The sequence below is a fragment of the Hypomesus nipponensis genome, chromosome 12 (assembly GCF_054491055.1).
Source record: "Hypomesus nipponensis isolate SF chromosome 12, ASM5449105v1, whole genome shotgun sequence".
Classification (NCBI taxonomy): domain Eukaryota; kingdom Metazoa; phylum Chordata; class Actinopteri; order Osmeriformes; family Osmeridae; genus Hypomesus; species Hypomesus nipponensis.
This window is the reverse complement of record NC_140372.1, coordinates 6,312,157-6,333,385: the sequence shown is the minus strand read 5'-3', so window position 1 is coordinate 6,333,385 and position 21,229 is coordinate 6,312,157. Positions and strand designations below refer to the sequence as shown.

General features: G+C 47.0%; 1 protein-coding gene across 1 annotated transcript in view; it reads right to left on the bottom strand.

Annotated features, from left to right (window-relative positions):
* The window catches only part of ush2a (Usher syndrome 2A (autosomal recessive, mild)), a 133,184-nt gene that overhangs the window by 43,744 nt on the left and 68,211 nt on the right, over positions 1-21,229 (bottom strand). The window contains exons 43-54 of the mRNA XM_084668085.1: positions 18,252-18,399; positions 17,085-17,227; positions 9,919-10,385; positions 9,656-9,825; positions 9,234-9,489; positions 5,822-6,150; positions 4,869-5,006; positions 4,215-4,378; positions 3,201-3,413; positions 1,843-2,045; positions 1,628-1,740; positions 64-274 (exon numbers count right to left, since the gene is read on the bottom strand). Coding sequence (XP_084524211.1) covers positions 64-274; positions 1,628-1,740; positions 1,843-2,045; positions 3,201-3,413; positions 4,215-4,378; positions 4,869-5,006; positions 5,822-6,150; positions 9,234-9,489; positions 9,656-9,825; positions 9,919-10,385; positions 17,085-17,227; positions 18,252-18,399 — 2,555 coding nt within the window. The remainder of the gene's footprint in view (positions 1-63; positions 275-1,627; positions 1,741-1,842; positions 2,046-3,200; positions 3,414-4,214; positions 4,379-4,868; positions 5,007-5,821; positions 6,151-9,233; positions 9,490-9,655; positions 9,826-9,918; positions 10,386-17,084; positions 17,228-18,251; positions 18,400-21,229) is intronic.

The following is a 21,229-nucleotide window of genomic DNA, read 5'->3' as shown; positions in this document are numbered from 1 at the left end:
TACCTGTGTGTGTGTGTTAGTGTGAGGGTTACCTGTGTGTGTGTGTGTTAGTGTGAGGATTACCTGTGTGTCAGGCTGGTAGCAAGCCGTCCCACAGACACCCTGCTGGGTGGAGCACTGCAGGTAGGAGCACATGACCTCTGACCCCTGGCCTGCCTGGGGCGTCAGCCCCGCTCCTGGTCCCCCACAGGGCCGAAGGATGGTTCTCAGCACCTCGTACCCCAACATGACCCCCCCAGGACGGCCAGGGGATGACCATGCTAGCCTGACTGACCTGAGGCAGCGCGGGGGACAAAACAGAAGACGTTAGACAGAGAGAAAGTCCACCTCTGACGACTCTCTCTCTGTCTTTCTCTCTTCTCTTGCACTTTAGCCACCGTGAAGGAGACAGACTGGATACTGTTCTACAGAAACACACACTTCCTCTATGCTTCCACTCTCTCCACCTCTCACACTCACAGGCACACACACACACACAAACACACACACACACACACAGTGTTTACTTTTTTTTAAATATAAAGCCACACATCAAAGGGTGTGTGAAGTTTCCCAGAATGCATTATCCTAACTCTACAGTCAGCTGTAGACATTTCACTGTGGAGAGAGGGATCGAGAGGGAGGAGAGAAGAGAGAGGAAGTAAGACGGATAGAGTGGAGAGTAGGAGGATAGTAAAAGAAGCACAGGGTCCATATAGTAGATGTATTCATGTTTCTATCATATTGGATTTCATTGCTGCCCTGTTCTAATCCCTAGCTAGAATAGAGATGTGGTGTGTATGTATGTGTGTGTGTGTGTGTGTGTGTGTATGTGTGTAGGAGAATTTGTGGATACTGCACTTGTCATATTTCAATCAAAGACTAAGCCTTTCAGCAATTTTCCTTCTCTCTCCCTCACCACTCTCTCCTTCATCTCTCTGCCTTGCTTGTTTCTCTGACTCCCTCTAACTCTCCATATTTCCCCTTCTTTCCTCCTTCCTCTCTGTCCCCTTACACTCTTTCCATCACTCTCTTCCTGCCTCGTCTGCTCTCTCTCTCTCTTACTCTCTTCTCTCTCTGCCCTCCTCTCTCACAATTCATTCTCTCTCTCTCTCTCTCTCTCTCTCTCTCTCTCTCTCTCTCTCTCTCTCTCTTTCCTCCCTCTCTGCCTCCCGCTCTCTCACTGCTTCCCTACCTCTCTCTCAGCCCCGCCCTCCCTCTCTTTTCTGGATTCCGCTCCTGTCAGTGTTCATTCATTACTATTGATAGGTGTGTGGTTGGGATGCTGGGTACATGAGTGTTTGGGGCCTGTGTTTGGCATGTAGGCCTCAGAGGGAGAGAGGGAATGAGAGAGAGACAGAAAGAGAGACAGAGACAGAGAGAGCGTGAGGAGAAGGGGACCAGGGAGGGCTGGTGTCTGGCGTGTAGACATGCGTGTCAGCTCTATTGATCAGTGGTTAGCAGTCAGAGGGATGGAGGTAAAGATATTATGACAAGTAAAGAGAGAGAGAGAGGTGGAGAGACAGAGAGAGGGAGGGGAAGAGAAAGAGATATAAGGGGAAATAGTGAGAGAAGGGGGGGGGGGGAATGAGGGACAGAACAAGGAAAAGGATATAGGAAGTGGTAGGGGTGTGTGTGTTTGACTGACCTGGGACTGAGCACGTGTGTGTGTGGTGGGGGGATGTCAACAGGGATGTCCTCCACTGTGGTCATCTGGGTAGTGTTGCTCTTCACACATGCATACACAGTGCACACCTCCACCTGACACACACACGCACACACACACACACACACACATGTCATTTGTGAACATATCAAATATGACTTGAGCTCTGGGTTAGAATGTGTGTGTGTGACACACACCTGTATCTCGTAGACGGTGAACGGCAGCAGCCCTCCCAGCAGGTACGAGCCGGAGGTGTTGTCAGCGTTGCCACGGCGATGGCCGTCCAGGTAGATGGCGTAGCTGGTGATGGCACCGTTGGGAGTCAGGGGAGGAGACCACAGGACTCGCACGGCACTGCTGTTCACTGGCACTACCTCCGGGACACACAGTCCCTCTGGCTCTGGACACACACACATATTCACACACACACACACACATTCATACACATACACACACATATTCACACACACACACATGAAAGTCAAGTTTGTAGAGCTACACACACCCTCGAGTGCTTTCTTTACCCACACAATATTACACATCACGTTGAACTCTTTCTGATTCACTTGTGAGAATATTGGCAATTTCACTGTAGATTCAATGATCATTACTGACTAACACAAGCCAACCTGCTGAGCAGAGAGCTCGAGAGAATGAGAGAGAGAGAAAGAGAGAGGTATATGAATGAACCACAGGTCATTTCCTACAAGCTCACTTACACAATACAATACAATACGATAATATATAATAATATACAATATATAATTATATTTCATTTCCTCTGTGGTATTATGAACGCAAGATTAAACACCCACAGACTCACAGACTCACACAGACATACTTAATGCCTCACTTAATTATCCATCTGTAGGTATAGGACCTTTACATTACAGTTTAGCTGTAGTGTGTGTGTGAGTGTGTGTGTATGAGTGTTTACATGTGTGTGAGTGTATGTGTGTTAAAACATATGAGGAACGTGTGTCTATATGTGACTGTGTTTGTGTGTGTGTTGGTGGTTTTAGTGTGTGTGTCGGGGAGTTGGTTGTGTTGTGTATATGTGTGTGAGAGAGGGAGAGAGCAGTAGTTAAAGAGGGCTGCTCTTATGGTTGTATAATAATGACCCCAGCCCAGCAGCCTCCAAGACCAACGACCCATGGGCTCTCCCTCCTAACTACTGCTGATGTTACGATGCTCTGTTTATCAGGCTGATGAGATTAGGTGAGAGAGAGAGGAGAGAGAGCGAGTGAGGAAAGAGGAGAGAGGAGAAAGACGAGACGAGAGACGAGAGAGAAGAGAGACAGTATGGATGGGATGGAAATACAGACAGAAAGTGAGAGATGAGCAGGTGAGCAAAAAGAGTGAGAGACAGGGAGAGATAAAAAAGAGAGGAAAGGAGGTTGAAAGAGTGAGAGATGGAGAGAGACAGGGGTGGGGAGAAAGTTTTTTTAAACTTTGTACAAACAGGAAAACACAGCAATATAGGGATACACATCTCTCACTTGATCTCTTTATTACACACACAAACACACACACACACACTCTCACTGACACACACCTCCGTCTGCTGTGAGGACAAGGACCTCGGGGCTGGAGGTGTTGTGGGCTCCGTTGAACACCTGGAGGGAGACCCTGTAGTGTGTGCTGGGCCGCAGGTTGCCTATCACCATGGAGACGACCCCTGAGGGAGAGGTCAAACTTCGCTCCTCAAGATCGGAGGAGATGACCGTGACTGTGTGGAGCTCCACTCTTCCCTGAAGGTCCTGTAGAGCTGAGAGAGAGAGAGACATAGAGACAGAGAGAGAGAGACAGAGAGAGAGAGAGATAGAGACAGAGAGAGAGAGAGAGAGAGAGAGAGAGAGAGACACAGAGAGAAACACAGAGAGAGAGAGAGAGAGAGAGAGAGAGAGACAGAGACAGAGAAAGAGAGAGACAGAGAGAGAGAGAGAGAGAGAGAGAGAGAGAGAGAGAGAGAGAGAGAGAGAGAGAGAGAGAGAGAGAGAGAGAGAGAAAAGGAGAGAGGAATTGGACAGACAGATGTTACAACCATTCAATGATCATGAAAATTCAAATTAACATATTGATGATACATTCACTTCATAAATGATGAGGCATTGCTTTCCCCGACACGAAAGTAGATGAGCTGCTTTTCTAAGTCAAAAGTATCGGTATTGGTAATACTAGCCCTGTTTTTACTTGGTATTGGATAAAATCAATACATAATTCATTTGAAATCAATACATTTCAAAGATATTTTCAACCTTTAAACGTTTTATAGAAAATATTTTCAAACCATCTTTTTTTTTCAAAACTTTTTTCCAAAACTTTTTTCAAACCTTTAGTTTCAAAACATTTTTCCAACCTTTAGAAAATGTTTTACTACAGCCACACCACATCCTCCTAACTTAACTTAATTCTCATTCTCTCGTTACACTCGTCTCTCTCATTGCTCTCTCTTGCTCCCTCTTCCCCTATACTTGTATCCCTCCTTCCTTCCCTCCCTCGCTCCTCCCTCCATCCACATGTCTCCAGTGCCAGGTACAGGACTGTGTTCTGTGGTGCTGGTTCTTACAGGGCTCGGTCCAGTTGACCAGGACGTGGGTGTGGTTAAGGGGCCAAGCGGAGAGGGTGGGAGGGCGGAGGGGCACCCCTGCCTGGGTCACCCCCGTCACCTCCTCCCCTGAGCTACTGCCCACCTGGTTGTGGACCACCAGCTGGTACTGGTACCAGGTAAACCTGCCACACAGACGCAAACACACACACACACACACACAAACACAGACAAAGACACATACACGCAAACACATTCACACACACACACACACACACACACACAGCACAGTGTAAAAAAATAAATACACACATGAGATGGGAACATTCGAGGACAGCAGACAAAGCCCATTGTGCTTTACCTCTGAGTGTGTGTGTGCTGTAGTGTATGTGTGTTTGTGCGTGTGTGCATAAACTAGAGCCAGCAAGTCTAGGTTGGATGAAGCCGTTTAGCAAGCAGAAGCACAAGTCTTCTGCCACAGTGAGATTAGCTACGGAAAAAAACAATTTAATTCTTCGGATATTTGCTTAATGTATCTTTGAGCAGCATTAAAAGATGGCATCGGAGCGCTGCAAAGCAGCCGGTGCGCACACACACACACACCCCAACACACACACACACCCCAATACACACAGCACCCGAGTTTGTTCTAGAGCTCATTTTGGGTAATCTCACCTGCTAAGGCCCTTATCTTCGTGGAACAATTCGGGGCCCGTGTACACAGAGAGCCAGAGATCTGGGGGGGCCGGTGGGGTCTGGGGGGGGCGCGGGGGGGCCAGGGGCTGCAGCATTCTACGTCTCCGCAACTCATAGCTTAGGGCACACACCGAATCACAGGGTTAATCACACATACACACACACACACATGAATACACACACTCACATGCACCCACAAACATATGCATACACCAGCACACACAAACACACACAAATGCACTACAAATGCATACGCAAGCACGCAAACACACTCAATCCTGATCCCCTCTCTCTTTCAACTATGGCCTTGTACTCACTGCCTCACTCTATCCCTGTGTGTTCTCTTTTTTTTAAATTCAGTTTTTTGCCTCTATAAGTTAAGTCGCTTTTCTCCCTCTCTCTCTCTCTCTCTCTCTCTCTCTCTCTCTCTCTCTCTCTCTCTCTCTCTCTTCCCCTACCCTTCTTCCCACACTCTTTCTCTCTCTGCTCTGCTCTCCTCTCCTCTCTCTCTCTCTGGTTTCTGCAGCCTTTGTGTTCTCTCTGCAGTGTGATGTTAATTTCAGTGTAATCAGAGTTGAGGGGCTTAATAGCAGCTTTTACCAGCCCACTTACACAAACACGCGTCAGGGCTGGGACGCCAAAGGAGAGACACTCATGAATGTTAATCGTCCGCCATGAAAAACACGGCTTTATTTAGGGCCTAATCGCCACAGAAACAGAACAGGATACAACAGTCTCAGTGCTTGATATTCACACCGAAAGCGAGACAGATATAGAGAGAAAGAGAGAGACATAGAGAGAAAGGGAGATTAATAGAGAGATAGAACTATAGAAAAGTAGAAGCAAAACACATAGTAGCAAAAATCCTTTCTGAATCAGAAGATTACTATTTCGAATCACACCATATGACACAGAAAAACAAAATGGCTGACCTGATGTTGGGTCCGTTGGGCTTGGAGGGTGGTTGCCAAGATATGGCCAAGAAGGACTCGCTGATTGGCACCACCACCAGCGGGCTCAGGCCCTGCGGCACTGTGGGTAATGTAGTCACCAGGGTGGGCGGGCTCTCGGTGCAGCCTCCAACATGGCCGCCACCAGAGGAGCAGGCCAGCACCGTCACACTGTAGTTGGTGTACGGAACCAGGCCGGTCACCGTGGCGATCAGAGCGGCTGCTTCGGTGTGGGAGACACGAGGCTCTGGGAGTCGGATCTCGTAGCGGTCAATCTCCCCGTTCGCGATAAGAGGTGGAATCCATTTGACCTGAGACACACCACAAAAACACTAAATTGACGACGATACATATATGTGACACGGTACAATGAAAAGGGGCTCTTGTCGGCAGTTTGAATTTTTTTTTGTTTTCATTTTCTTCCATATTATAAAAGTATTGAAGAAGCCACTCAATATAATAGACAACATGTTTAGGATCACTAAATAAATACTCCATTTGTTCTTGTTTGTTGTGCACAGGACACATTTTTCTTAGTTTGACCGAGTAAACTTGCACCAACAAGTATACAATAAATATATTCTGAATATTATACATACACATAACCTACAGTACGTATTTATATACAGTAGATTTACTGTAAAATGTAAAATGTATTACAAATAAGAGCAGTTGGATTTTTTGGGGGAACAGCAACAGTACAAGAGACTCAGCGGGCCTCATTGGTTGGCTGTTTAGGGGTTCAGAGTGTTCTGAGCACGCTCAGTGGAAGGCTTTTAGATGTTTGGGGTTCAGAGTGTTCTGAACATGCTCAGTGTGTGGAAGGCTTTTAGATGTTTGAGGTTCCAAGTGTTCTGAGCATGCTCAGAGCTCTGGAAGGCTTTTAAATGGATGAGCTCCAGGAAGTCATGTTGTGTGTTTGTGAGTTTGTGTGAGTGGCATGTGAGTGTGTGTGTTGCTCCTCATCATTGGGAGATGGTCTGACATTGACTTGAGTGTTACATTTCCTTCATTTAAAACAGGGTTCATCTTCCCTGACGTGCACACGCACACATCACACAGATACACACACACACAAACACCCGCACACACACACACACACCATGCTAAAATAATGAAACCACAGTAATGGAATTGCTGCATGCAAAAAACCACAGCATTTGATTTGGGAACAACTGGGATTGTCAGCATTTTAGGAGGGGTGCACGCACGCCAACTCAATTCATAAAAACACATGAGCGGAAATATCACATGGGATGAAAGGATATTTTAAATCCAGACTCAGAGAAATATAGTACAAGTGATCAAGTAGTAAATGATGATGACGACGATGATGATGAAGATGATGAGTGATTATTCTTTTAAGAGATGACAATGTAGTTTATGCTGTCACTACACACACACGCTCACGCATAAAAAACACACACTCAAGCGTGTGGCAGGATATTGCGTTAGGTAGCTCATTTGCCAAAGTGTGTGTAGGGCAGTCGTTCAGGGATTGGAGAGCCTTATGTAATCTGAGGATGGTTGAAGAGACCAGGAGGTAACGAGATGGGCCAGGGCTGGCAGATACTCTGGATACAAAGGCCAAACACATACACACTGACGTATACACACACACACTTACACACACACACACCTACTGTAAACACACAACACATGGACAAGCCTTACTTATGAGACATTTGAAAGAAAGATTAATTAAAGTAAAGCACTAGACCATTCACCACAGACTGAGCGTACAATTGGACACTTATTACATGGCGTCGTGCCATACGGAACACAGAGACAAACATGTCAACAAACAAACAAACAAACACAAAACAAACGTCTCAATCTGTTAAAACAGCTACGCATATGCTAATCGAGGGGCAGTCTCCGCCTCTTACAAGTGTAGTGAGTCAGACTCAGCTCTCATCTCCTCAGCCAATGCAACGGTTAGCAAATTAATGAAACAAAAAATGTTTGGAAGAAAAGGAATGTACTACAACAACAACAACAACAACAACACCAAGAAAACAGAACCATGGGCTGGGTGTTATAGCATGAATAATTCAGAAGTCGTTTATGTAAATGTTGACTTTGTTTGAAGTCTGCAGCATCCCTGACTGTGTCTCTGGCTCTTCCTCAAGACGGGAAGGAGAGTGTGTGTGTTTGTGCATGTTTTACTGGAGGAGAATGTGTGCCTTAGTGTGTGTTTGTCTGTCTGTGTGTGTGTGTGTGTGGTGGGGGACAGAGCTAGAGAGAGTTAGTGTGTGTGTGTGTACACTATGCAAGAGTACTGTGTTTAGACAAAGCGCCTGGCAAGCAGCAAAGCTTGTTTGGCTACATTGATTACCCTGAAGTGTGTTTGTATGGGAGCCAAGCCACACTAGCTCCCTGTGCCTCTATGGACCAGCCATTCAACATAGCTTTGTCTCTAAGGACAAGCCATGATTTGTCTGTATGAACTACCCATGCTAGTTATCGTTGTAGTTATGGACTGGTCTGGCAAGTTACCTCCTTTCTTATGGACTAGTTATAGTCCACAGCTATTTATTTCTATGGGAGAGCAAAAGAGAGAGAGATAGATAGCACTTCCCCCCCGTAACCAAGGTCAGATTTGATCAGAAAGCAGTTTTTAAGTGTGTCCTAATTAGCCAGGACAGAAAGCCAGGAAGGAACTGTTCCACACCCCCTGACCCCTCACCCCAAAGCAGCTGCTGCACACGCTCCAGGCAGTGGTGATGACGGGTATTAGCATATCCATACTGTTAGCATTAGCACAAGGGTGTGTCGGTATGTGAGTGTGTGTCTGTGAGTTTGATGTGTGTTAGCATTAGCGTTTGTGTGAGTTTATGGTGTGTGTGTGTATGTTCAAGTGTGTATGGAGGGGTGTGTCTTAATGTGTGTGTGTGTCTCAATAGTGTGCATGTGTGTGAGTGGGTGTGTGGGCGTGGTAGCATCAGCTCATTTGGAAGGTTTCATTTAGGATAAGCTGGCATATGAGCGAGCCTTTATCCCTCCCATCCTCAAGATGGCCGACAGGAAGGAAGTAGCATCAGACAAGATCATGACCCCTCCCACTTCCTGAAGGGGACCTTGAGTTTAGTGTCTGTCTGAAGACTGAGTTAAGTAAGTATGACAGTGTGTGTGTGTGTGAACAGAGAAAGACTAGAGACTGTCCTCATTGTTAAACTCAGAGACAACACGTTGTCTCCTCAACGTCTAAAACACACACTTAAACTAAAGGTCATTTTAATCATATGAACTAAAAACACTAAACTGAGACTATATAACATCACTAATCCTAACAACACAATTGTTCTCATTCATCCCTCTCACAAAAAATTACACTCCACTAGACCACCACCTTCTCCCCACCCTTCTCCCACCTCCAGCCCTCTCCACCCACCTCCAGCGAGTCTGGCCCCAAGACGAGCACCGTGGGCGGGCTGAGGCCGGCGGGACGAGAGGGTCTGGTGGTGACAGAGCTCCAGGGCCCGGTGCCGGTGCCAGCCTGAGTCTGGGCCAGCAGGCGGTACTGGTAGGAGGTCCAGGGGCTCAGCGCCGACGAGCTGTCCTGGTAGGAGAGAGGAACCGGTCCCGGCGGGACCCGACCCACCTGGGAGACCTGCTGGGTCCTAAACACCCTCCTCTCTACCACCCAGCTGGAGGAGAAAGAGGGAGTGGGAACATATAGAGAAAGGGTGCATAGTGGGACAGTTGTAAAGGGAGGGCAGAAAAGAGGTTTGATAAAAGAGTACTTTCTGTTGTGAAAAAGAATCCATTCATATTCAAGATCATTCTCATTATCTTCACTCTCCCCTATCTCACCCCTCCAAGGGTCCGTTGGGCTTCTGGGGAGCCCCCCAAGAGAGCAGGACTGAGGTGGGGGTGTCTGAGTAGAGCTGGGGGGCCGGGACCCCTTCTGGTGGAGCAGGGGGGGTGCGCAGGGGGCGGGACGCCCCAGACAGAGAGCACCCTGCTTGGGTACACGCCTCAACCTGGCAGGGGAGAGGGGGTGGGAGTAGAGTACAGTTATTAGAGTGGAGCAGAGTAGTGTACAGCAGTGACAGTGTGGTTTTGTGTCTGGTTACCTGCAGGCTGTACAGCTGATATGGCTGGAGGTGGAGGAAAGTGTATTGAGTTGTGTTACCATGGACACGGGCTGTCTGGGTGGTGTTGTGGATGGGGTGGGTTCCGAGGGGGGTGGTGGAAAGCTGGCTGGGGTTGGTGCCAGAGGGGGAAGCAGGTACAAATGTGTTGCTACCAGACTGGTCAATGGTCAGAGTAGTATTCAAGTTTGATTGGTAAGTAGGCAGGGGTGGGTTGAGGCCTGATTGGCCAGCAACCAGGGTCGGCCGTGTGGTGGTAGGACCTGATTGGTGAAAGGTCAAGGTAGGCAATGTGGTGCTGAAGTCTGATTGGTTGGCAGGAAGGATGGCGTGTAGGTAGAGAGTGTAGTGAGTGATGACCCCGTTGGGCTGGCTAGGGCTGGCCCAGGACAGGGTGGCATTCCTAGGATGGAGCTGTGACACCACGGGGGGGTCAACAGGGCCTGGAGCTGTGGGGCAAAGAAAGAGAGAGAGATAGAGAGAAACAAGGAGAGAAAGAGAGAGAGATAGAGAGAAACAAGGAGAGAAAGAGAGAGGAGAGGGGCAGAAAGACGAAGGAAAATATGAAAGCAAAAGAGGGGAGGGAAAGAGATTGGAGGGAGAGAGAGAGGAGGGGAGAAAGAAGAGGAGAGATTGACCAAAAGAAGGTAAGAAGAGAAAAAAAAAATACACATTAGATCCTTTCAGCTCCAGAGTATCAGAGTATGTGTGTGTGTGTGTGTGTGTGTGTGTGTGTGTGTGTGTGTGTGTGTGTGTGTGTGTTAGTGCTAAGGAGATGAGAAAGGAGGAGAGTGGACTTATTTCTACAGAATTATCAACGACGGATGTGAAGAGTGACATCACAAGGACAAACAGTGATTTGGTGGGCCCTATTCCAGGGATTAAAACAGAGGATGGAACAATGTGCATATCACCACACACACATCCACACATACACATACACATGTGCTCAGGGCCAGGTACTGGGTCCAGCTTAGTCAACCACAATAGACTGAATAGGAGGAGAGATTGGGCCGACAGTCTAACCAGGAGAGGAGGAGGAGGGACAGGATTGAGGAGGAGAGACTACTGTAGGCCCAGGGTCTGGGAAACAGAAGAGAGAGAAGCAAAGAGGAGAGGAGAGGAGAAAGGAGTAAAGGAAAAGACAGGAGGAGAGAGAAGCAAGATAAGTGGAGAGGAGTAGAGATTGGACCAGCCGTGTAATCACTTAAGTTTCTGACTGGTCATTTTCTCAAAGTGGTTCACCAGCTCCACACACACACACACACATACACACACACACACACACACACTCAGGGTGAGCCAACAGGCGAGACGAGGGCAGGAACACCAGTACTCTAAAGCTCTTCATGTTGCACCCTCTCTCTCCCTCTCGTTCTTAATCTCTTACTACCTCGGTTTCTCATTTTGCCTTTTCCTTTCTTTCTCTCCTCTCTCAATATGTTAAATTTGGAAAGAATGTAATTTTACCTCTCCATGTCTGTGGTGCGGAGTCTTCCCTTGGTCCTCCCCCTCCCTGCCTTCCCTGCCCCTCCTCCTCCCCCCTGCCTGGGTCTGATTGATATTTCTGCCCCATGAAAGCTCATTTAAAGGTAATGTTTCCCCTCTCCATTTACATCCCACAGTACCAGGGTAATGGTCACACACGCGCGCGCGTGAGCACACACACAGAAACGGGTAATGGTGCTCTGGCAAGGGCAGCTGGATCAAGGTGACTGGGCGTTCTCAGAGCGTGCTGTGTGAGACTCTAAGTGCTAACGTTAACCGCTACCGACTCCTTTAGGAGTTACCGGGATCTGAGGGTGGAGAGAGAGGCACTCTCGCCCCTGAGCTCTCTACTCACCCCTACCTCACCCCTACCTCACCTCCTTCCTCACCCCTACCTGACCCCCTACCTCACCCCCTACCTCACCCCTACCTACCCCCTACCTCACCCCTACCTCACCCCCTACCTCACCCCTACCTCACCCCTACCTCACCCCCTAACTCACCCCTACCTCACCCCCTACCTCACCCCTACCTCACCCCTACCTCACCCTACCTTATCCCTACCACAGTCTACACCTTCAGTACCAGTCAGTAATGACTAGGGGACCAGAAATGAGAGATGTAACAAGTTAACCACAGCCACCCAACACTACACACACACACAATGTTTAACACACAATGCAGTAAATAAAACATTGATATAACATCCTGGTGCTAGAGAGTGACAGAGGTTTTACAGTTGGTACCTGTGAGTCCATATCCACATTTACATTCCTGTTTTTGTGATTCCAATGTGTACGTTTGTGTGTGTGTGCATATGTCTGTGTGTGTGTGTGTGTGTTTCAGCGAGCCAGCACTGCTCAAGCTGAGGGTGATTTTTTATACCGGCAGTGTGACAGGGCTGCTGGAGCTCCTCTCCCTCCATCCCTCCTGGTCCTGATAAATAAACAATGCACACTGCTGACCTTTAGGTTAACAGGTTTTTATGCTTGCTCCACTCAGCACTCTAACTGATTCAATTACCACAAAGGTCCAGGAAACGCGAGGAATAACCAAGGAGCTCCCTCTGTCTGTCTGCTTGTCTGCTTGTCTGCTTGTCTGTCTGTCTGCTTGTCTGCCTGTTTACTGTCTGTCTGTCTATCTGCCTGTGTACTGTCTGTCTGTTTACTGCCTGCCTGCCTGCCTGTCTGTCTGTCTGTCTGCCTGTTTACTGTCTGTCTGTCTGTCTGTTTACTGTATATCTGTTTACTGTCTGTCTGTTTACTGCCTGTCTGTCTGTCTGTCATGTCTGTTTGTCTGCCAGTCTCCCCCATCCCTCTCTATGTTGATCTCTGGAGAAGACTTAATTGTAAATAATTTTACCACATGAGACAATCGAGTCACCTTGAATATGACCCCCTTCACCCTCCTCCAAAACTCTTGTCCCCCCCTCCGCCCTCCTACCACCCCAAGCCTGTATTTACCCTCCCCACCCACCCTCCCCACCATCCCACCCACCCCTTCACCCAATCCACCTCCCTTTCTCCCCCTCTTCTCCTTTTCCTCCCCTCCATCTCTCCTCTACCCTTCTCTCCGTCTCTCTCCCTCCCCCAATCTTGTTCTCCTCTTCCACTCTCCCCTTCTCTCCCCTCAACATTGAGGTTTCTGAGTGTTATTTAGGCTTTACTGGGCCGTGTTAAATTCTGCAATTTGAAGGGCTGTTAAGTTTTTCAATTGAAATTTCATTTAAGATGCAGGTGCTTTTTTATTTTATTGATGCTTTACTGCTCTTTGGGTACAGGCAAGAACACAGGCCCAATAACGGGCCTGCTCTCCCCCTCTCCCCCTTCTCTCCCTCACTGTGCCTCTCACACGCTCCCTCTATTCCTCCCTCCATCTTTCTTTCCCTTTCCCCCTACTCTCTCTCCCTCTTTACCACTATCTTGCACACTTTCTCTTTTGCTCTCTCTCCTTTCCCCTCTCTCTCTCTCTCTCGGCCCCAATCAAGCTGCTATGGAACAGCTGTAATGGTGCTTCGTTTGGAATACTTAGAGATCCCCTTCCCTGATTCCTCCCCCCTCCCTCACCCACTAACCCCCTCCACTCTCCCTCCATTACTCCCTTCTTCCCCCTCCCTCCCTCCCTCTCTCCCTCCCTCCCTCCCTCCCTCCCTCCCTCCCTCCCTCCCTCCCTCCCTCCCTCCCTCCCTCCCTCCCTCCCTCCCTCCCTCCCTCCCTCCCTCCCTCCCTCCCTCCCACCCACCCATCCTACCTTACCCCCTATCCCTCTCCTCACTTCCTCTCTCCTTCCCTCCCTCCCATCCTCCCCCTTACCCCTCTCCTTCCTTCCTCCCTCCCTCGCTCCTGTCCTCCCCCACCCCCCTACCCCTACAGTAAATGGCCACAGCAGAAGGCTAAACAAGAGCACGGGCCGCCAAGCCTTAAATCACATTTATAAGGATTTGGTTAGCATAGTAATAACACAATCAAGTGACAAGGCCGGGGGAGACGGCAGGGGAGGAGGGGGGGGAGGAGGGGGATTATTTTTAGCCTGGCGGAGGTCTCGCTGAGGAGATGATGGGGCCTTTTGAAGGTGAGCGGGAACGGCGGTGTTAAAGAGGACAAATTGTTGGGTTTCCGTCCGGAGGATGATACAGCTGTACGGCTGGCTTACAAAGGAATTACATCCATATCCACATAACACCCTGAAATGTGCTCAATCTATACAAATGGAGCAAATCCACAAATGTATACTATTAAATTCAGATCACTATAAGCGCCATGAAATGCATTAATGCGTATAGTTCACAAAGAAAAAATTATAACTTAATAAATGAAGATTTATACGATTACATTTTATTAAAATATATGAAATCTACTGAAATACTGAAAAAATGAATCAGTTTCAGTTCACTCATGATAAACATGGGGTGTATTCATGAAAAAATAAAAATAAGTATATATATATATATATATATATATATATATATACTTTTAATTTATTACAAAGCTGTATTCTTGATACAGTCAGAGATCCCAGAAACACAGTCAAATTATTATATACACAGACACACGCACATAAACACGTCCACATACACACACACACGAACACACACACACACACACACATAGGGGAGAACATGTGCAAAGACAAAGGGCAGGAGCTGTCGAACATGGCAAAGTTTATGTTCACAGGACTATCTGTCAGGTTTGAGAAGTAAGAATTCACGGACGAAATTACATTAAAAAGATGGATATAAAATTTTAATGGAAGGATAAAAGGGAGAAGCGAGTGGTTCCTCGTGAATACTTAAAGCCCTCATCTGTGGTGGACTAGGTGATACCCCCTGCTCCTCCCCAGATGGACTGAAGAGAGGGGAGGAGAGGGAGAAGAAAGAGGCTGTAATGACACTACACATAGAATTCATGTTTTTAATCAAACAAACCCAACACAGAACCGAGGTAATGAAGAGCCTCTTCCTCTACAGAGGCCAGCTCCCACCAAGGCACAGGAAACACTCAATATTAGATGAGTCAATTCACTGGCCTGATTGGGGTGTGTAGGTGTGTGTGTGTGTGTGAGAGAGAGAGTATGTGTCTATGTGTGATGAGGGGGGGGGGGGTACAAGGTGTGTCAATCTGTGTTTATTTAAACACAGGTTTGTGGCGGTGAGACAGATATAGGTTGGGTGTGTAGCCAGGCTCTTTGCCTTATGAGAGGACACTGAGGATTTAAACCCCTCTGGAATGTCTGCATTGATGTCTGTACCTTAATAACAACACATGTATGAAGAAAAACTAAATACTGAATGAAAGAACAGGATTGCTTATGTATTTTTTGGTTACTGTTTCTGATTTTTCAAAACATTTACTGTGAAGTACTTTTTCGAATTATTTTCAAAACTAAAGAAAGATTATATAGGACAGTTAAATATGTTTACAGCTAGTGATGAATTAAAATAATCTCCAGCAGAAACACAAACACATGTTCTCTGTGGTCAGCCATACCCAGAGGTCCAAAACAAACAAACCCCACTTGTCTGTTCTCCAATAGAAAACAAGGCATTCCTTCTGGTGTGAACGCTTGTTTAAAACCTCTGGGCAATTTCTAAAATAGAGAACTGCACGCCCTAAATACAAATGCATTGACGGATGTTAAGATTGCCCCCGTTTCAGAGAGAAGGAGGAACTCAAATTAAAGAGACAGGAAGAAGAAGGAAGAAAGAAAAAAGGATGTGTTGGTTTGTCTTTCTTCCTCTCGCCTGCCACCTTGCCTGTCCTCTACCCCTCCTCCATCACCTCCTTCTGACACATTATTTTGAAGAATCTCCTCAGTTCTTTGCCGGTGTTAATTTAGTGCGGGCTTCCCTGCACACCATTTCACCATGATGGGCCACAATGATGAGATGTGTGTATGTGTGTCTAAGAGAGGCGTAGATAGAGAGATGGGAAGATGGGGAGAGGGAGAGAGAAAGAGATAGAATATGTACAGCTACAGATGTGAGGAAGTCGTTATTAGCGGTGCTAGCAGACACTAAAACACAGAATCTCCCATAATCCTGTGTGGCGGGCGGACGGCCTCTGATGTGGGGGGGCGGGGGCATCTTGTGCCGTTTTGCCGTTTCACAGGGCACAGTTGAAAACAACGCTCCTATTTGTGGTAAAAAGCACCATGACTTCATCTAGGCAGCTAATACCGTGCCACTCTTAAAGTCACAGACAGAAATGGGAGAGACGTGTGTGTGCGTGCGCGCGCGCGTGTGTGTGTGTTGATTGATATAGTCGGCTGGACAGTGTGGGCTGGACACATGTTCTCCCTGTAAGAGTCCCAGTGAGAGAGGGCTTTGAACGATGGACAATCTATTACCAAGCACACACACAGCATGCACGTAGAACGAGTGTCCGACTCCTCTATAATGATCCAGAACACCTTAGAATGTAGGAGGCCACACAGATGTGCCAACACACACACAGCACAGCAAGAGACTGCAGCCCTGAACCCTCTTGATACGAAGCATTAACTCTACAACTGAACATGTGTGTGTGTGTGTGTGTGTGTGTGTGGGGCAGTGGCAGAGGCGTTAATTTTGCATATTAATGAGAAGGCGATGGTCCATAATACAACACATCCTGAATGTATGCAAATACAGGCAATATAATTATAATGTATGTGATGATAGAGAGTGAGTAATTAATTTATAACTTTGCAGAGAGAGTCTGTTCTAGTGCCTAATATGATTCTATTACAGCAATTAGCCATCAATGACACAGGCTAGGTCACCTAGAGATGCTATACACCTTCCCATGCTCTCTTCTCTACCTCTTCTCTTCCACTCTGTCTCCTCTCTCTCTCTTCTCTCTCTCCATCCCTTCTCTCATGCTTCCTAGAAACAGATGGGCTGTGTCTCTCTCCCCCTCTCTATCTTCCTTTCTCTTTTATTTCTCTCTCTTTTCTACTGAATTCCTCCAGTTGAATGTGTATGTCTGTGTGTCTGGTGTGCGTGCATCTATGTATCTGTGTGTATTTATGTGTGTGTGTATGTGTGTGTTTGTGCCTGTGTGTGCTGTGTTTGTGGCTGTGTCTGTGTGGTGCGAGGGCGAGCGAGCGTGCTTGTGTCTAGTTCTGTGTGTGTCTGTGCCTGTGTGTGTGTGTGTGGTGTGTGTGTGTGTGTGTGAGCTCACCGTCCTCAGCAGTGCGTATGCTGGTCCAGATGCTGGCTGTGTGTCCATGTGAGTTGGAGGCCACCAGTCTGAGCAGGTACTCTGTGTGTGGAGACACACCCTCCACTGTGTAGCTGTAGGTGCTGCTCACGTTCTCCAGAAGACTGGGAGGACACACACACACACACAACAGACAGACACATACACACACAAGCATGTAGACCAACACAGACACACACAGAAAGAGGTGGAGTATGTTTCATTGTGTTGGTATGCATCAACAATGTTGAATAATAACATTTCCTTTAACTATCTTCAGCTGTTCCTTCCTGTCTATTTGGTTTCTAAATCAGGACCATCTACTGACTACTGACACACACACACACACACTCAGCATCACACACACTCTGCAACACACACACACACAGCAACACACACACCCAGTGACATACACACACCAACACACATGCCCCTAGACACCATGTAGGGACCTGTACTGATGGCTGCTCCCGTGATATCCCATATCTGGGCTCCAATTAACAAAGTGTCAAAAGAATAGGATGCTGGGTAATTGGTGAATGAATGCTGCACTAGTCTCCTCCAGAAAAAGAGGAAAGGAAAGAGAGAGAGAGCGAGCGAGAGAGAGTGAGTGTATAGAAATGTTCCATAGGACATGATGAATAAATCACATGAAACAATGAGGTCCATAGCGCAGCAATGAGGAAATAGGAGTGATATATAATACATGGGACTAGTCATTTATTTATTACTGCTGAATGAGAATCTCCTCTTTTTGGATTAAATTGCAATTTGTTGTCAGGAAGCATGTAATGAATACATATCAAATGTGCACAACAGTTTTTTTCCTTCTTTTCTGGTTACAACACCTTCTCTTTTTCTCTCTCTTCCCCTCTCTCTCTATCTTCATCTCTTTTTCTCTGTTCATCACTCTCTCTTTCTGTCTCTCTTCCTCCAGGCCAGTGTTTATTGCATATGTATGTTCTAGTAGTCATACTGTATGTACTGTATGTATACTATTCACAATCAATAAATCAATCAAGTCAATCCGTGAATCAATCAATCACCTAATATGTCTCTGCCCACTAGACAATCTGATAACCCTTTAAAGGCCAGAACAGTGTGTGTGTGTGTATGTTAAGCCCTAACGCTGTGTGTGTGTGTTCTTACTGGAGCAGAGGCCCGTGGGGCGCTAGCCTCATCAGCAGTGTGTAGTGGAGCAGCTCTGGGGCGTTGGCTTGGCCCGGGGGGGCCCAGGACACCAGCAGGCTGGCAGGGCCAGCACGCTCCAGCCTCGGGGGCAGAACTCCCTCTGGAGCTGGGGGGGGGGGAGAAGGGGAGTGGGGGGGGGGGGGGTGGAGAAAGAGAGATGAAGGCATATGTTTACAGTTTATAGGGGGAGCAGAGAAAAAAACTGGAGGGGATAAACTGGAGGGAAGAGAGAAAGTGAGGAATGGAAGGAAGAGAAAAAGAACCAAATAGGACGGCTGGAGGTTATGTACTACATAACACACACACACACACAAACAACGTGACTTCCTGGAGCTCATCCATTTAAAAGCCTTCCACAGCACTGAGTGTGCTCAGAACACTCTGAACCCCCAAACAACAGACACAACAGCATGGTGTCTTTTGACCCTCTTGGCTCTCCATACATGTAGGACTCTCTCTGTCTCCCCTCAACTCCCCTCACCACTCTCATGTGTCAGGGATGATCATTCAGATGATGGCAGGAGTTAACTCTGTGATCTACAACAAAGACTTTCTTGACAGAGACAGAGAGTGTGTGTGTGTGTGAGAGAGAGAGAGAGAGAGAGAGAGAGAGAGAGAGAGAGAAGGAGAAAGAGACAGAGGGTGTGTAGATGAGAGTGATGTGCCACTAATAGTGTTGGCCCCTAAATAAATACACATTGGCTGAGAATGTGCGACTTGTCGGAACCCTTTAACCCACCAGTAAGGAATCCTTTAGAAAAAGATTTGGTTAAAAATGAGGTGATGTTTGATTTGAGTGAACGGGTTATGATGATGGAGATGATGATGATGGTGTGTTTTTTCTTGGTGTGAGTAGAGCCTGTAGAGGAAGGGTTATAGCTAATGTGTTGATGGATGGGAGTTGCGTCTGTCAGTCTGGTGGCTGGACCCCAAACACACACACACACACACACACACACAAACACACAGACATAGACACACAAACATAGACACACAAACACATACACACACAGCCCTGGAGACTCATCTGTCACAGGGGAAGACAGGAAACAGCTCGGTGAACAGGCAACGTTGGAGAGAAGAAAAGAGAACGAAAACAAAGAAAGCAAAACCATGTGTGTGTGTGTGTGCGTGTGTGTGTGTGTGTGTGCGTGTTGGAGGTCAAGCACATCACTCATGTCAGCACCCCAAAATTAGTTTGAGTGTGAATATGTGATTAACATAATTCACCTCCATATTTCAGGTCCCACTCCAGGGAGGGAAGGAGGGAAGGAAATAGAAGACTACAAAAAAAGGTAATAAGTGTGGGAGGAAGAGAGAGATAAAGGGCCCGATCTTGCACCCAGCGCAATTGACTTGATTGATAGTCAACGGCGCAAGTGTCATTCCTAGTTTGCACTCGACGCAAGGCCGACTTTTTCCTCCACAGACGCACATCAAAATGACTTTGCGCTCCCGTGGGCGGTTCAACGAAAAAGGAGGCGTGTTCCGGCGCAAACGTTCCCTGCTGCTATCTTGCAGTTTCCGAAAAACAATTCCGCCACTGACCAGGTAAAACGTGGTCTATTATTCAGATGCTATTTTAAGGGCGCAAGATTGGTCCGTGCGCACTGCTGGCGAGGCCAGGGTCTTCTTTCTGCGAAGCTACATTACATTATTTTGATTTATGGCATGTTACATTTCTTCAATGATTATACAAATATTTTCATGAGAAATCTCTATGTATGTGAACTTGATTTGTAACAATTGTGGCAATTTCCTCCCATGCATTGTTTAACCGAAGCTAAATTTGGATGGGTTTCTTCCCATCTCCATCAGGATCAGAATTTGGTTTATTTGCCATGAAGCCTATGTTACACAAACACGGAATTTACTGTGGCAGGAAGGCGCAAACAATAAACATATAGGGCCTACCGTTTCTTAAATTAAGTTAAAAAAAATTACAATAGTTAAACTAATTCTAAGAACTAAACAATTAAAACAAATTACAAAAATAAAAAATATATATAAAAATGAGAATTTGAATGAGCAGCATAAGCGGGAACTTTAGTGCAGTGAGAAAACTGCTCTTTTTTTCCCATACAATGTCATTTCTCGATCTCTTACGGCCCTGACAAGAACGTTGGTCTCCACGGCTGTGAACCTTTCCTGGCGTGCGCCTGGAAAATCCGCCGTTATAATAGCAATCCGCCATGGAACAAGCGCTGCTCTTAAAGGGAATGTGAGATGACGCTCTGATTGGTTTATTGCACGTTACGCCCAAACCACACCCATTAGTAAAATACCCACCGGCAAAATAACAACAAAGCTGGAGTCACACCCACAAAGTTACTTGCGCTTTGCGTTTTGATACTTGAGTTTCAGATTGTCAAAATAGGGCCCAAAGAGTGAATGCAGAAAGCAGAAAACGAGGAGACCTGTGTATGTGTGTGTGTGTGGGGGGGGGGGGTCCTGGAGAGGAGGTCCTGGGGGTCCTGATAGTGTCCATAGTCTGCACTGTTCACCACATTTATGAGTGTTTAACTGTGTGCCCCTGGGGTCAGCAGCACCCCAACACTGACTGTTTGAATGACTTATCTGTTTGTGTATGTATGCATCTTGGGAGGGAGTTTGGGTGCATGTTTAAGTGTGTGTATGGAGAGCTCCAAGGAAGCATAGTGTGTGTGTGTGTGTGTGTGTGTACATAGAGTGTAAGTGTGTGTCTTGGCTAAACTGCAAGTGTACACTTGTGTGCACCTGTGTGTGTGTGTGTGTGTGTGCTCATGCTGCAGGTATATCAGACATGTCACTAATCATTTTAAACTATGCACTTTTATGTTTCCACTCCTTCTCTTAGCTCTGCTCTGTCTCTGTTCTCTCTTACAACAAGGAGGGATTGAGACAGGGCTTCAGATCGACGTAGAGAAGTTTAAAGATCTGCCGAGAGGAGGAAGAGA